This window comes from Porites lutea, chromosome 10, assembly GCF_958299795.1.
Source record: "Porites lutea chromosome 10, jaPorLute2.1, whole genome shotgun sequence".
Classification (NCBI taxonomy): Eukaryota; Metazoa; Cnidaria; class Anthozoa; order Scleractinia; family Poritidae; genus Porites; species Porites lutea.
In genome coordinates, this window is record NC_133210.1 from 5,388,169 (window position 1) to 5,400,020 (window position 11,852).

General features: G+C 39.8%; 1 protein-coding gene across 1 annotated transcript in view; it reads left to right on the forward strand.

Moving 5' to 3' along the window:
- The first annotated feature begins 1 nt into the window (after window position 1).
- The window catches only part of LOC140951185 (arylsulfatase B-like), a 17,565-nt gene continuing 5,714 nt past the window's right edge, over window positions 2-11,852 (forward strand). Inside the window, exons 1-3 of the mRNA XM_073400413.1 lie at window positions 2-284; window positions 6,311-6,397; window positions 7,642-7,853. Coding sequence (XP_073256514.1) covers window positions 23-284; window positions 6,311-6,397; window positions 7,642-7,853 — 561 coding nt within the window. The 5' untranslated portion in view covers window positions 2-22. The remainder of the gene's footprint in view (window positions 285-6,310; window positions 6,398-7,641; window positions 7,854-11,852) is intronic.

Genomic DNA, 11,852 nt, shown 5'->3' on the forward strand with positions numbered 1-11,852 from the left:
ATATTTCTGTAATGAACAATCGATGATTCGCTTTTTCTGGTTTGCTTTCTTTTTTATCGCTGTCGTTTTGGAGACAGCAAATGGCTCCAAGCCTCCTAACATAGTACTGACTGTCATTGATGATCTGGGTTGGAGTGATGTGGGATTTCAAGGATCTGTTATTCATACTCCAAACATCAACAGACTGGCAGCTGAGGGCGTCATATTGGACAACTACTATGTACAACCTCAATGTACGCCAACCCGAAGTACCCTGATGACTGGAAGGTACCCCATACATACAGGTGACAAGACAAGACCTTAATTTATTTGGGGTCTTATACCAGCTAGCTCGACATCGACTTCTTTTAAACATAATAATTTAAAATTACAATCTTCTACGTTAAGCTATTTATTACACTATACCAAACAAGTTATTACAACTAGCGATAGTTACATACGCACAGGCGGACACATAGTTTGAGCTACATTTTGTCTTCCTTTTCGTTTCTTATTTAAAGTATTCAAACACATGCTTCGCTATCAAGTTTTGGGTCTCAGGCTTCTCGTTGGGGGATTTATTTAAAACATGAATATTTCATTTGGTGACATTTTTTCACTCATAATATATTCATTTCAATCATTTTTTTTTCAGTTCCCCTGTGTAGCGAGATTAAAATTTCCATATGGGCTCAATATTTTTCTTCTCTTAACGTGATCCTGAATTGAACGATAGATTCACTTACCGTAGACGTTATTAGTTATTCATAACCGCCGGAGCAGCAAATTCAAATGCAGCAGCTCTTTGAAAAAACTCCGAATGAGAGAAGAAAATGTCTCATTTGGTCCACCAGCGTCGATAAAACTCATTCGTGCGACTTTGTTAGCCTCAAAATTACAAATACATGAACGAAATATTAAAAATGAATGATTTATCTACGATTTACAGTCAAGCCAGGTCAAGCGTACCCAGCAAGATGCCATTAATGAATTTATTATTCGAAAGTTGAATCCGTTGGTGGTTGTAGATTTCAGATTCAGGCATCTCTGCATTCTTGCGCGCGTAATGCACCATCAATGTAAATCCTGGTGGGGGGGGGGGGGGGGGGGGAGTGCGGGCAAGGGGTGGGGATTTGATGTCTGAGACTATCCCCCTGTCGGGCTTTTGATCGTGCGAAGCGACCCCGGGGTCGGGACATTTGACTTTGACCGACAGAAGCCTGGTATCAATTCAGAAGCGGTTACCAAGTCCGTCCCTCGAGGCATTCTGAAAGTCACGCTGTTGGAGGAAGGTGTGAAGTTTTCATTTGTTTTAATCGCCATAATCCGATACTTTAAACTGTCATCTAAACAGATAATGTCTATTTTGAGAAAGTTTTTATCTTCAAGTTCCCATCTGACCGTAAAACTCGATTGAAATCGAATTCCACCATGAAAGTCAGAGGATTTTTTACGGGTCACTGATCCGACCTGTTCCGACATGTTGAGCAGATGTTATAAAGCATTTTACGTTTCATTAATATTATAATAGCACGGTCAATCTTCCTAGATTGACTAATTTTGTAGTTCAAAATAAGAGATGCTAGTGGAGAGAGAAAATACTTAATTACAGCGAGTAATTTAACGGAGCTTACGTTTAGTAAGACGTACTTTTGAAATGTTCTTTTAATTCGTTTTATCATAGTTAATTGAGTGGAATGGTTATGAAACCCGTCAGACTCCTTTGTTATATGTTTTTGTGGACCTGAAAGTGCACAACGTTCAAAAGAATTCCTATCATTTTGATTGTATTGACCAATAAAAACGTTGCATTAATTTATTCCGTAACAATTTGCCAACAGAAAACAAAGGATTGTGCACTTTCAGGGTGCTTCCAACATAAACTGCAGCACTGTTGTTTTTATCATTGATGTTTGCCGCTTTTCATAACCAGTCTCCTCTAATAACTATGGTTTTATACAGTATTATAGTATTGTTTGTTTAGATATTTTCCCCTGGGGTGGGGGCTTTTTTGACACTTTTGATTGACCTTTCGTTTCCCACCCTGGGATATTTGATCAAAAAATTTTAAAATTTGTCAAATTCCAACCCCTTGCCCGCACCCCCCCCCCCCCCCCCACCGCCCACGGGGTTTACATTGATAGGTGCATAATAAGCCGTGAATTCACACGCGAGGCAATTACGACATTTCTACCAGCACAGCTTCCCTGAATTTGATGTGATTGTCTTCTAAGAAACAGTCTGAAGAAATTTAATCCATTCAAAAAAATTTTTCTTACCGGATACAGAGAAGTTCTCGTAGAATATTCACTGTTATTACGTATACAGAAAAGCCCATTTGAATTTGACACTAGTTACGGGAACGACTAACGGATTCATTTTTCAAATAATCAATTCATTAATAGAAACTTGGGGGGTACGCTTGACCAGCTTCGATTGTAAACAAAAACGATATGCGTTTTACGAAGTGGAAGGACTATCTCTCTGAACTTGAAAATTGCTAAAAAAAAAAAAAAAGACACTTTCTGTACAAAGTGGAAGCTGACTTTGGGCTCGATTTTCTGGATACCAGTGACAAAATCCTCAAATCCACGAACGGAATGTATTAGACTGGTCTTTTCTTAAGCAAAATACGTTTAAGCTTTTAAAATTTATTCCAAGCGAAACCGAGACGCCTTAACTTGCGAGGTTAATAAATTTGTAGCGCGTTGATCGCATAGCAAAGCCGAAACTCGAGCTGCGAATACCGTAAAATTCCGAAAATAAGCCCCGGGGCTTATATTTTTCAAAGGCCCTTTTTGTGTGGCTTATCTACGGAGGGAAATTTGCGCTTCAAAATCGATTGGGCTAGCCTTGAGTTGGAAGGAAATTTACCGTTTTGGCTTTGTTTTACTTTGCCGTTTGAGGGCAATTTTCCAAGTACAAGCCCCCCGGGGGGGGCTTATATTTGGAGGGGCGATTTAACGGAGGGTTTTTTTGCGTTACCGGTTTGGGGGGTTATATTTGGAGGGGCTTATTTTCGGAATTTTAAGGTATTTCTATAGATCTCTTGGGTGTCCACAGTTGACGTCATCCAGTTGTGACGTCAGGGTGCGTTTTAGGGTTACCAGGCAACGCTACTTCAGTGTGAATGCAAATGTCGTGCATTTCACTTCGGCTTTTTAACGTCAAACCTTGCTTTTCCCTAAAATCTGTACCTTTGAATTCATGTTATACGGAGGCAAATTAAACCAGCAATTAGTTGGTTCTTTCCGCGCCGATTGATGTGACCGATTGATCAAATCAAAGACTGGTTTGAGTTCTATACTGTGATACATCCATCCGTCGTTGAACCTGAGGGTGAATAAGTATAGGTAACAGCATGATTTGTAGTGACATTTGGCATAAATACCACGAGTGATATTTCGAAATTGTTATACGTAATTTCACGAGCTGTTAGGCGGGTAAAATTTGAGACAATTTTGAAATATCACGAGTGGTATTTATGCCAAATATCACGTACAAATCATGCTATTATTTGTTTATACTACTACCCGCAAAAGGTTTGTAATTTTCACATGTAGGTATTTCAAATTAAGCTGAAATCCACTGCTCTAAGCCAATCAAATTGCAGTAATTTTCCATGTAGTAGTATAAAGGCCGAAATAATGCAAAATGGCTTTGAAATACGCCTTTTAGCTAATTTTCCGGAAAGGTATCTCAGAATTCATGACAAATACAGCTCTACCAACTTCAAACAGCGTTCACGGCAGAAAAAATGCTTTAAGTATAATAATTTTGGCGCATTTATTAATCAGTTGCCGCGTGGCGAAGTGGTCGAGAATCTAACTTCACGTATGGAAGATTGTTAGAGTGAGTTCAAGTTCCCGCCGAGCCATATATTTTTAAACTTTGTACATTTTTTTGGATTTTTTCCCCTTTGGCTTTTTTCCCTTTATTCTCGCTGGTGATCCTTCAAATTTTCGCGAGAATTTTGCGATAACGTATTTCTAGTAGACAAGAACCACTATCCCTGCGAGTTTGAAAAAGTCTGGCAGAAACGTAGCCTGCTAAGCGGGCCAATGAATAACAATCACTGTCAATTCTCTAACAGCTCGCGCGTGACGTCCTTCGCTTCTCATTTCCGGTTCCGATAGTTGGCCCCAGCGCGTGTATTAACTATGAAGTTTGTCAAGTTTTACGTCGTAGTCGAGCAACAACAACGACAAAGAAATGTACAAAAAAAGCTTTTGCCGCAGAAAACATAAAATATCTACCGCTCGCGCTTCGCGCACGTAAAAAAACTTGTGCTCGACTTGTAGGCAAGTGAATTTCCATGTGATTATTCGGTTCAATCTGCTTGTAAGCGCCAGGAATGTTACGCGTTTCTTTTTAAGCTTTTGTGTATTAGCTGCATGCGTTTTTAGTTCTGTTCATGTTCCCACCTTTAGTGCTGTTTAGTTCGTCGTAAGAGTGCTTATGACCTAGCCTGCGAACAGCAGACGTATCATTCCGGTCGTCGCTTGTCTCCTTCCGAAAAATAGGAGGGAGAGAAGCGACGACCGGAAATGCGTCTGCTGTTCGCAGGCTGCTTATCACCTTGTGGAAATCAAAAATTAGATTCGTAAGCAGAGTCATAAGCACGACAGAGTCGGAGTCCGAAGAATCAGAACGTTTCCATTTTCCTTAGACTCCCCTTATGACTCCTTCGTTTACGATCCAGTGAAAACATGATCGGAATCGGTGGCAGAAGTGGAAGGATAAACCAATCACCACGCAAGTTCCCATGCTTTGCGATTGGTTTAGTTCTTCTACTTCTGCTTGCGACTTCGACAATGGTGTCATTATGTCGAGGGGTCCGGGTCGGGGTCGGGGTCGGGGTCGGGGTCGGGGTCGGGGCTGGGGCCGTGGTCGAGGTATATCTCTTTTTAACGAATGCTGTTTTAGGGTTAGGTTAGAGTAAAGGTTATGGTAGACACTAACCCTAACCCTAACCCCAAGTTTTACTGACACCCCTTCGACAACCTAGTTTTCACTTGAACATAAACTATGGAGTCGGAAGCGGAATCAGAACGCTGTTTTCACTATATCGTAAGTATTCCGAAAGTATTACTCCTCTGATTACGACTCGGACTTCGTTGCTAGTGAAAACCAGCCTTTAGTCGTTCATTGTTAGCGTCATTTTTAAGTCTTTTTTTTTTGGTCGTTTTGCTCGTCCTTTTTTTTCGTCTAATCTCGCTATCGTCTTGTAAGTATCTTGCTTGTATTCTGCCTTTTTTCTGTTTGCCGTATTGCTTTCGCTCAGTTTTGTAGTTATTTTATCTTGACTTTGTATTTGTTTAATGGTTGTTTTTCATTAACGCTTCGCTTCATTTCACTTCGCTTCGATTACATCGTTTCGCTTTGGTTCGCCTTGTTCATATTGATTGTAGGAAGTCTAGAAATAAGTTTTTGTGAGTGGAATTACAACGCGTAAAGGCTGCGACTTTACTAGAACGTACGTGCTGTGGAAAGTCCTTTCGTCACACTCAATACAAATGCCCGAAAGTAGTCGGCATGGAAAAATTAGCATAACGTCAAAACAGTGAATGTTGTAACGCGGATTTTTGGCCGGTTAGCAGGCTAGGTTCTTCTTAAAATTTCAAGGTGTTGCAGTGAATCAATCTTTAAGGCGAAATTTTCAGACATCGTGAAGATTATGTGACGAGGTTTAAAACAATTTCTGTCGAGCCGCTCTAGAGATATACAGAAAAGCTCTAGAAATCAAACGTTAGAATAAATATGCACTTAGAAAGGTGGTGCGAAAACACTAGGTTAGTTTTCAGGATCGCAAGAGAGAAAATACACCAAAATTTCCTAGCATTAACATATGATATTAAGCTGCATTCTGACGCTAGAGTAATTTGAGTTCTTTAGAACTTTGTATTTAACATTTCATCACGGCTATTGAAAATATAAGGTTAGAAATTTATTAACGTTTTACTTGAAACATACATATTTTTTTACTCAAGGAGGTTATTTACTAAACACCACACTTTAAGTTCCTAGTGTCGGCTTTTCATTACCAGGTGTAGATCCCGGGGGTCCGGGCTCTAGATCGGGCAAAATTCCGCTTTTATCGATTTCAAAGCTTTTTGTTTATTGTTCTCATAGCAATATCGATTTTACTAAAAATTGTGTTTTGACAAACTACAATCCACAATACACTGGTTTTATAGCGATGCAGACAAGTATAAAATCATTTTTAAGGCGACTGAAAAAAAATCAGTATGGTCTCCAAAACAATGTATCGAAACACCTTAAAGATAATTTTAAAATATTCTGTCATCCTCACTATTTCTTCATCTTTCAGGGTTGCAGCACTCTGTGATTCTGCCTCCACAGCCTTACGGTTTGCCACTTAATTTCAAAACTTTGCCAGAAACATTACAAGACGCTGGTAAGAAAGACCTTTTTTAAATGTTCTCTACTAATTTGAGAGCGAAGAAAACAAGTCCCAAAATACAGGATTATGTGGAACTCAATCCAACTTTCAAAATCAAATATTCTATTGAAGATTTAGACTCAAATGCCAAGCGAAAGATTTTTGCTTTACAGTTGAAAGATTCTACATTACCTGTCCTGGCTAAATTTGTCAATCGAGGTCACTTCAGCTTTCAAGTATTTGTTAATTTTCGTAAATTTCTCTCCCACTGATGGTGTTTTATGTTACCGAAACTGGGTGTGGGGTCTCTGTGACTCCTTGACGTCTTGACTTTATCTCTTATTTTGGCTTAGTTCGATAGTGCCCTGTTTATTGGATCGCAGCCTGTGTGACAACCATTTCTGTGCGTGCGAGCCAGTTTGGGCGAGTGACCCGAGTGAGATAATCGGGGGTGTGATAGTCCAGTTCTGGCCCCTCTCTCTCTCTGTCACACAACGCAGGCGTTGCGTGACAGAGAAGGAGACAGAGAGAGGCCAGAACTGGACTAGGAGGTGAGTGAAAGGGAAAGGAAAAGAAATCTTCTTCCCTAACCCCTTCATGTTTTGGCGCTCTTTTCGACTTTCAAGGCGTAACCTATCTAACGATACCCTGGGAGCAAGGGCCCCTCGTTCTTCCTAGATAAACCAGGAAGAGTCCCTCCCTCTTCCCGACTTATCTAAGAGGGTGGAAGGGCCTCTGCTCGCAGGGTAACCTAACGAATAATGTAACAAAATTAAGATGAATGAGGGCAGGAGTCCATAACCTGGAGCTTGCAACTCCCATACTTGGCTTATAATGCATAGGCGTTTTCACAAATCACTTTATTTTTAGCATCATTTTGCAGTATTTCTTCCCACGAAAATGGAAGCACTGTCCCGTTTGTGTGCGCAACCATAGTACGATAATAATGATAATAATAATAACACGTAAATGCTGTCAAACATCAGAAAAAACTATCTCCTAGTCTCCGGTTTTTCCTGAAGGATTTGTAAGGCTTATTTGATAGTCAAAAGTCGCGGGAAAATCGATCTAAAAATAAACTGTTCTGTAAGAAGGCGGACCGTTGCACGGGCACAAGGGAATTGCTTGCTCCAGGTTATGGGCACCTGATGAAGGATAGAGATTAGTCGTCACAAGTCACCACAGGACAGCCACTCTGTTTGGGTAGTACAAGGACAACTTCGTAAAAGCGCATGCTCATTGGTGTTGTATTCTCATAGGTTACGCCACTCATATGGTTGGTAAATGGCATCTTGGTTTCTTTGAGTGGTCATACACTCCGACCTACCGCGGTTTCGAGTCTTTTTATGGGTTCTACACGGACAAGGAGGATCACTTCGAGCATGAGAACTTGGGGATTTTGGATTTACGGGACGATACCCTCCCTGTGCGGGACAAGGATGGGACGTACTCAGCCAACCTCTTCACCAAGGTAGGAAAGAAAAAACGAAACAATGAAGAAACTAAATCTAAAAAGAACAAGCAATAAACCAAACTTCAGGGTGGAGAACAAGTCATTTCGATTTTGAACAAAACCAATTTGATGTGAAGTATAAAACCAATTTGTTTATGTACAGATTATCTGGAAACGCGGTACAGTCGGATCTCCCGCTACTTGCATCTCTAGGATACGTATAACTTTCTACTACGGACAGTTCTCTTGATTCCAGAGATACCAATCTTAATACAGTTCCAGCATCTAATATATATATACTAAACCAGTGGTATTAGTGTTTTTCGCGCGCTCTGATTGGCTACTCAAACTCGGGATATCCAGTTCTATTCGCTGATTCACCTCCAGCTCCTCTAGCGAACGACGCCAAACTCGCGTAAGTTACCAGCAAAATGGCTTCCCGGTTTGCTGCCGTAACAAAGAAATTTCACAAATAATTAAACAGGCTGTTCCCGAATTACACAAATAAGGTGACGGAATTCCCTTTGGAAGTTTTAACAGGTAAAGCTTTGTCTGCCTCCTGGATAGCTCAGTTGGGAGAGCGCCGGTCTGCTGAGCGGGAGGTCGCGGGTTCAAACCCTGGCAGGACAAAAACTCAGGGTCTTTAAGGTGGCTCCGTAATTAATACAAGAGCATTTAGCTGTGACAAATTTTCCGTCGTAACTTTTTCGATTTTAACGCGATGGCTGCGAAACTTTGCAAAGAACAACAGATATCATTCGGCAATAATACGAAATATTCCGATTTGATTGATGGTAAATATTTCTTGAGAAATTAGCGCTTCAAAGGACCCTACTGTTCAAAGGAAATCGCGTCTAGTAAAAAATTTTGCTGATATTTTTTACTGAAATTTCTGGTATCGGCTTTAATTGATATAATAAATATGCCAGAGGAATTTCAGAAAAATCGTTGGAGCAGAAGTCCGTCACTAAAAGTCGCTCAAAATTCAGCTGTGAAATTGTTTTGGAATTTCAAAAACTAAATTAGTATCAGGAAGAAGGAGACATCAGTTTCAATTTTCGGGACAAGTAAATTCAATGTTTGCTAATTCTGAAAACAGAAGCCGATTGCCTATCGTGCTATTCTTTAAAAGGTACTTTTCAGTTTTAGAAGCACTATAAATTGCTCCAAACCTTGCTCTGTCGTCGAATGACTTGTTCCTCGACATTTTAAAAATATCCCTTGGCAGTTTTGGTTCAAACTCCAGCTACATACATTTTGATGTATTGCAATGCATCCTCAACGGCTTTTCCCGCTGTACGTTGTTTCCAATTCAGGAAAAAGGTATTGGGATTGTAAGCTACCTTGTATCGAAGCTCAGATAGAACTGTCCAGCACCTTTGTTTATGACCAGAAAATGAGCACGAGCGGCAGCTCTGCGAGGAATTCGCACCTCAGCCAGGGGGGACGAATGACAAAGATGCCTATGTCTGTGAACCGATCTGTATAAACATGTATTGCAGAGCAAAACATAATAATCAAGAAAAAAATACCCATTCATTGAAGGAAGGAGTGACACAAATTTCAGAGTTGTAAATTTATTCACGGGCAGTATTTTTGCGATAATTTTATTTTGCACTGTGATGTTATTCGGTTTACATGGTCATCATTGTCGTTCGATCGTCCCCCCTGGGTGAGGTGCGAATTCCTCGCAGAACTGTCGCTCTTGCTCATTTTGTAGTCATAAACAAAGGTGCTGGACAGTTCTATCTGAGCTCTGATACGAGGTAGCGTCCAATCTCAATACTTTTTTCCTGAGTTGGAAGCAACGAACAGCAGTAAAAGTCGTTGAAAATGCATTACAATACATCAAATGTATGCAGCAGGAGTTTGAGCCAAAACTGCCAAGGGATAATTTAAAAATGTCGAAGAACAAGTCGTTCTACTTCAGAGCAAGGTTTGGAGCAATTTATAGTGCTTTTAAAACTAAAAAGTACCTTTTCAAGAATAGCACGATAGGCAATCGGCTTTTGTTTTAAGAATTAGCAAACGTTGAATGTACTTGTCCCGGACTGATTCAAACTGGTGGCTCCTTCTACCTGATAGTAATTTATTTTTGAAATTCCAAAACAATTTCACAGCTGAATTTTGAGCGACTTTTTGTTACGGACTTCTGCTCCAACGATTTTTCTGAAATTCCTCTGGCATATTTATTATATCAACTAATGCCGATAGCAGAAATTTCAGTAAAAAATATCAACAAATTTTTTTACTAGACGCGATTTCCTTTGAACAGTAGGGTCCTTTTAAGCGCTAATTTCTCAAGAAATACTTACCATCATTGAAATCGGAATATTTCGTACTATTGCCGAATGATATCTGTTGTTCTTTGCAAAGTTTCGCAGCCATCGCGTTAAAAACCAAAAAGTTATGACGGAAAATTTATTACAGCTAAATGCTCTAGTATTAATTACGGAGCCACCTTAAATAACTAATTATCTGCAGTGCAGTGTTCCTTGCCATGTTAACTTGCTGGCACGTACAGTTTTCTAAAATATTTGCTTTCCTTTTTTCCCCATAAATAGGCCACTTGCACTAAGAGGTCACGTGACCAATGCTTCCTTTAAACAATGAGTTGGAATCTTGCTGATGCCAAAAATTGTGAGAGCACACAAAAATTATCTTACACCCGAAATTTGAGAGGAAACGCACTTAAGGGAGATATTTTATGGCACTTTGATTTTTCAGCAAAGTAGTATGATTTGTATTGGCTGCCATGTTGGAGGGCATGCTTTTGCCCTCCAACGTGGCGGCCAAAACTACTTCTTGCTTATATCTTGTTCAACATTTCATAGTTACGCTCAGATGTGCTGTGAACGTTATCACATCATCTTTTCAATATTTTCCTGGAAGTTTAAGTGCAAAATTTGTGTTCAGAGAGAGGTAATTTATAATTCTAAAAATCACATTTTGGTCACGTGACCATTTACGAACTTATTCATTTTAAGAAAATGGTGCGGGTTTGAAAAACCAAATGACTATTATTTCGTTTAAGATATGACCCACTAATCGTTTTTCGAAGGCAAAATCATATAACTTTCATTTTCATAAAAACGATGTCACATGACCTCATAGTGCAAATAGCCGATTAACTTCTATTTCCAGGCAAAATTGGTCTTGCGAGGAAATCCCGAGTTCATAAAATAGCGTCAAAGCGTCCTCCTTTTCCTCTGTAGTGGTCAACAAAAACATAATTGCTTCGAGCGTATGAAAGTCAACTCCAGTAAATCACTTCGCAATAAAATCACGCTGTTTAAACACCATGGAGTCTTTTCTTACCTTCAAAATCATCAACCCTGGAATATTCTTGTATTTTAAAAAAGTTCTTACTCTGAAACTTGACAAAACACCCAGTTCACGACAGCGATTTTGTTTTGCTTTATATTCACCGCCTAGCGCGGTGAATATAACGTCATAGTCCGAGATAGCGAACCAATCAGATTGCTTGAATCACCAAGATCACTGAGTGTGTATATACTAAATCATAATAAAAGCAATACGAAGCCTTAAACCAATAACATGACAAACAGCCTTCTATCTTATTAAAGGGGGATGGGTGAGTTAACCCTCGGACGTACACGTAAATTCATACCCCCACCGTGGTACAAGGGGGAATGATGGAACCCCTCCCCAGAGTTTGTGATATGTTGCAGTATTTTGAGACGATTTTGCCTTCACTGGAAACCCTTTGATCTTCTCTACGAGATGAGGTATATTTTATGGGTGGTGGCACTGCTGGAGGCCTGTGACTTCGCCAACAATGGTCGCCATCTTGACTGCCATCTTGAATTTTACAAAGAATTGGAATTTAGGTTAAAACCGCGATAAATGGTAATTTTTCGTGCTCGACATGAAAAATAACACTTAAATAAACACTGTGCATCATTTCTTTTACAATTAGCTTTACTTTTATTGTTTAAAGAATTTGAAAAACATGCAGTTCCACTCGAAAATGGCTTGACCACCTGCTACTTATGA